At 58.8% G+C, this 4,210-nt stretch overlaps 1 protein-coding gene across 1 annotated transcript; it reads right to left on the minus strand.

The window, feature by feature from the left end:
- Positions 1 to 227: 227 nt before the first annotated feature.
- LOC121876696 (serine/arginine repetitive matrix protein 1-like) lies at positions 228 to 3,710 on the minus strand (the record flags this gene model as incomplete). The annotated part of the gene is made up of 3 exons (XM_042382041.1): positions 228 to 1,236; positions 1,320 to 2,097; positions 2,169 to 3,710. Coding segments are annotated over 3 exons (3,329 nt in total), but the record flags the coding sequence as incomplete, so codon positions are not given.
- Positions 3,711 to 4,210: the final 500 nt, after the last annotated feature.

A 4,210-nucleotide genomic window follows, 5' to 3' on the forward strand; every position in this document is an offset into this window, starting at 1 on the left:
TAGAGGCTAATCCGTTTTTCATAAATAAACTATTTCTTTAAGTTCATTCTTAACCAAGGTTTTAAGTTAAGCCAAATTGGTTTTATTCATAGTTGAGATATTTCATTTAAAGTCATACCTCCCTTTGAACAACTGTAATCATGACCTGTGTTTAGTAGTATCTCCTTTATCTGGTATTTTCGGTTTTATAAGATTTCTCTTCAGTTTCATATTTCATCAAGGTCAAATTAGGTGTCTTGGAGCTGTGAAGAGTCTTGGAGCTGTGGACAAGTCTTGGAGCTGTGGACAGAGTCTTGGAGCTGTGGACGAGTCTTGGAGCTGTGGACGAAGTCTTGGAGCTGTGGACGCGTCTTGGAGCTGTGGACGCGTCTTGGAGCTGTGGACGCGTCTTGGGCTGTGGACGCGTCTTGGAGCTGTGGACAGTCTTGGAGCTGTGGCGCGCGTCTGGAGCTGTGGACAGGTCTTGGAGCTGTGGACAAGTCTTGGAGCTGTGGACAGAGTCCTTGGAGCTGAGGACGAGTCTTGGAGCTGAGGACGCGTCTTGGAGCTGGACGCGTCTTGGGCTGGAGACGTCTTGGGCTGAGGCGCATCTTGGAGCTGAGGACGCGTCTTGGAGCTGAGACGCGTCTTGGAGCCGAGGACGCGTCTTGGACCGAGACGCGTCTTGAACCGGGACACGCCCGGAGCAGGGCGCGTCTTGGAGCCGAGACGCGTCTTGGACCGAGGCAGCGTCTTGGAGCGAGGAGCGCGTCTTGGAAACAGGCGCGTCTTGGACGAGGCGTCTTGGGACCGGGCGCGTCATGAGCAGACGTCTTGGAAACGTGGACGCGTCTTAGAGCGAGCCTTGGAGAACAGAGACGAGCAGAGCCGAGAGACGAAACGCCTAGAACCGGGGACGAGCAGAGCCGAGGAGCGAACCTTGAGCCGAGCGAGCCTTGGAGCCGAGACGAGCTCTGGGCAGACGGCAGTCTTGGGCCGAGACGAGTCTTGGAGCGAGACAGATCTTGGAACCCGAGGGCGATCTGGAGCCGAGACAGAGTCTGGAGCGAGGAGCGTCTTGGAGCCGAGGCGTCTTGGAGCCGAGGACGCGTCTTGGGCGAGGCGTCAGAGCCGAGGCAGCGTCTTGAGCCGAGACGTCGAGCCGAGACGCGTCTTGGAGCGAGGCGTCTTGAAACCCGAGGCAGCGTCTTGGAACGAGGCAAATCTTGGACAACGCTCTTGGAGCCGAGAGCGCGTCTTAGAGCCGAGACGTCTTGGAGCGAGGCAGCTTCTTAGAGCCGAGACGAGCCTTGAGCCGAGACAGCAGAGCGAGGGCAAACCTTGGAAGCTGTGGACGAAGTCTTGGAGCTGTGGACGAGTCTTGGAGCTGAGGCGCGTCTTGGGCTGAGGACACGTCTGGAGCTGAGGCCGTCTTGGAGCTGAGGAGCCGTCTTGGAGCTGAGGCAGCGTCTTGGAGCTGAGGCGCGTCTTGGGCTGAGGCGCGTCTTGGAGCCGGACGGAGTCTTGGAGCCGAGACAGAGTCTTGGAGGCGAGGACGGAGTCTGGAGCCGAGGACGGAGTCTTGGAGCCAGAGACAGGTCTTGGAGCCGAGGCGGAGTCTTGGAGCCCGAGACGAGTCTTGGAGCCGGGCGAGTCTTGGAACCAGAGACGTCTTGAGGCAGGCAGTCTTAGACGAGGCAGAGTCTTGGAGCCGAGGGGCAGAGTCTTGGAGCCGAGACGTCTTGGAGCCGAGACGAGTCTTGGAGCCAGAGACAGTCTTGGAGCCGGGACAGAATCTGGAGCCAGGAGCCGGAGTCTTGGAGCCGAGACAACGTCTTGGAGGGGCACATCTTGGAGCCGGGGGCGATCTTGAGCGGGCGTCTTGGAGCCGGACGTGAGCGAGACGCGTCTTGGGAGCCGAGGCGTCTTGAGGCGAGGAGCGTCTTGGAGCCGGGGCGCGTCTTGGAGCCGGGAGCGTCTTGGGCGAGGGCGCGTCTTGGAGCCGGGACGTCTGGAGCAGGCGCGTCTTGGAGCGAGAGACAGGCCTTGGAGCCGGACGAGCCTTGGAGCCGAGGACAGGCCTTGGGCGAGGACGAGAGCCTTGGGCCGAGGACGAGCCTGGAGCCGGGACGAGCCTTAGAGCCGGGACAGGTCCTTGTGGAGCCGAGACAGGTCTTAGAGCTCAGGACAAGTCTTGGAGCCGAGGCAGGTCTTGGAGCCGAGGACGGGTCTTGGAGCGAGACACCTTAGACAGTCTGAGCCGAGGACCGATCTCTGGAGCCGAGGACAGAGTCTGGAGCCGAGACGGAGTCTTGGAGCCGAGACGAGCTCTTGGAGCCGAGACGGAGTCTTGAGCCGAGGCGCGTCTTGGGCGAGGCAGAGTCTTGAGCCGAGACAGAGTCTTGGAGCCGAGACGGGCAGTCTTGGAGCAGAGGACAGAGTCTTGAGCGAGGGCGTCTTGGAGCCGGGAGGCGTCTTGGAGCAGGACGTCTTAAGAGCCAGGACGCGTCTTGGAGCCGAGACGCGTCTTGGAGCCGAGGACGCGTCTTGGAGCGAGGGCGCGTCTTGGGCCAGGACGCGTCTTGGAGCCGAGGGCGCCTTGGAGCGAGACGCGCCTTGGAGCCGAGACAGCGGAGCCGAGACGAGCAGAGCCGAGGACAGGCCTTGGAGCCGAGACAGGCCTTGGAGAACCGAGACGAGCCTTGGAGCCGAGACAGGCCTTGGAGCTTGAGGACAGGCAGAACCGAGACGCGTCTTGGAGCCGGAGGCCAGCGTCTTGGAGCGAGGCGCAGCGTCTTGGGCCGAGGCATCTTGGAGCCGGGGCGTCTTGGAGCCGAAGGCAGCGTCTTGACCGGGGCGTCTTGGAGCCGAGACGCGTCTTGGAGCCGAGACGCGTCTTAGGCAGACGCGTCTTGGAGCCGAGGCGTCTTGGAGCCGAGGCTCGAGCGAGGCGTCTTGGAGCGAGGCGCGTCTTGGAGCCGGGGCGTCTTGGAGCCGAGACGCGTCTTGGGGAGCCGAGGACGCGTCTTGGGCCAGGACGCGTCTTGGAGCCGGGCGGCGTCTTGAGCCGAAGACGCGTCTTGGAGCGAGGACGCGTCTTGGAGCGGGGCGCGTCTTGAGCAGGAGGCAGCGTCTTGGAGCCGAGGAAGAGTCTTGGAAGCCGAGACGAGTCTTGGAAACCGAGGAGAGTCTTGGAGCCGAGGACGAGTCTTGGAGCCGAGGACGAGTCTTGGGAGCAGGGACGAGTCTTGGAGCCGAGGACGAGTCTTGGGCCGAGGACGAGTCTTGGAGCCGAGGACAGATTCTTGGAGCCGAGGACGAGTCTTGGGCTCCGAGACGAGTCTTGGAGCCGGGGACGAGTCTTGGAGCCGAGGACGAGTCTTGGAGCCGAGGACGAGTCTTGGGCTCAGAGACCAGAGTCTTGGAGCCGAGACGAGTCTTAGAGCCGAGACAGTCTTGGAGCCGAGGGACGAGTCCTGGAGCCGAGGACGAGTCTTGGAGCCGAGGACGAGTCTTGGGCTGAGGACGGAGTCTTGGAGCTGAGGACGGAGGTCTTGGAGCTGAGGACGAGTCTTGGAGCTGAGGACGAGTCTTGGAGCTGAGGACGAGTCTTGGAGCTGTGGACGAGTCTTGGAATGAGGACGGAGTCTTGGGGCTGAGACGCGTCTTGGAGCTGAGGACGAGTCTTGGAGCTGTGGACGAGTCTTGGGAGCTGAGGACGCGTCTTGGAGCTGAGGACGGAGTCTTTGGATCTATTTTAATTCACTTACAGTCCGGCATGATGAGTTAAGCTTCTGTATCAAAAATATAAATAAAAGACAGACACACAACTGACCATGAACCGTGGCCCCACCTCTATCTATGATCAGCAAACCCTAATCTAAACATATAACCAAATCTAACCTAACCGAGCTAATCTAATCTAACCTAACCTATTTCAATAAACATGACCAATGTTAATCTACTATGTTCGTTCATTATAATCATCGTCTCATAACCAAAAATTTACCTTGTTTTTTCTTAAAATATAAACAGGTTATATAATTGTTAACCGTAGTAAAAGTGAGGACTGCTGCCGGTTATCACGAGGGGAACACGGGGCTCCCTGTATATGCCACTTATGTTTTGAGATAACTGGAAAATGCAGGAAACAGGATGAACAAATTAGGAAGAAGAAGAGTAATGGAAACAAGAGGAGAGAAGAATACGGAGGAGGAAATGAGCGAAAGCG

Source organism: Homarus americanus, unplaced genomic scaffold (genome assembly GCF_018991925.1).
Source record: "Homarus americanus isolate GMGI-L3 unplaced genomic scaffold, GMGI_Hamer_2.0 scaffold14628, whole genome shotgun sequence".
Classification (NCBI taxonomy): domain Eukaryota; kingdom Metazoa; phylum Arthropoda; class Malacostraca; order Decapoda; family Nephropidae; genus Homarus; species Homarus americanus.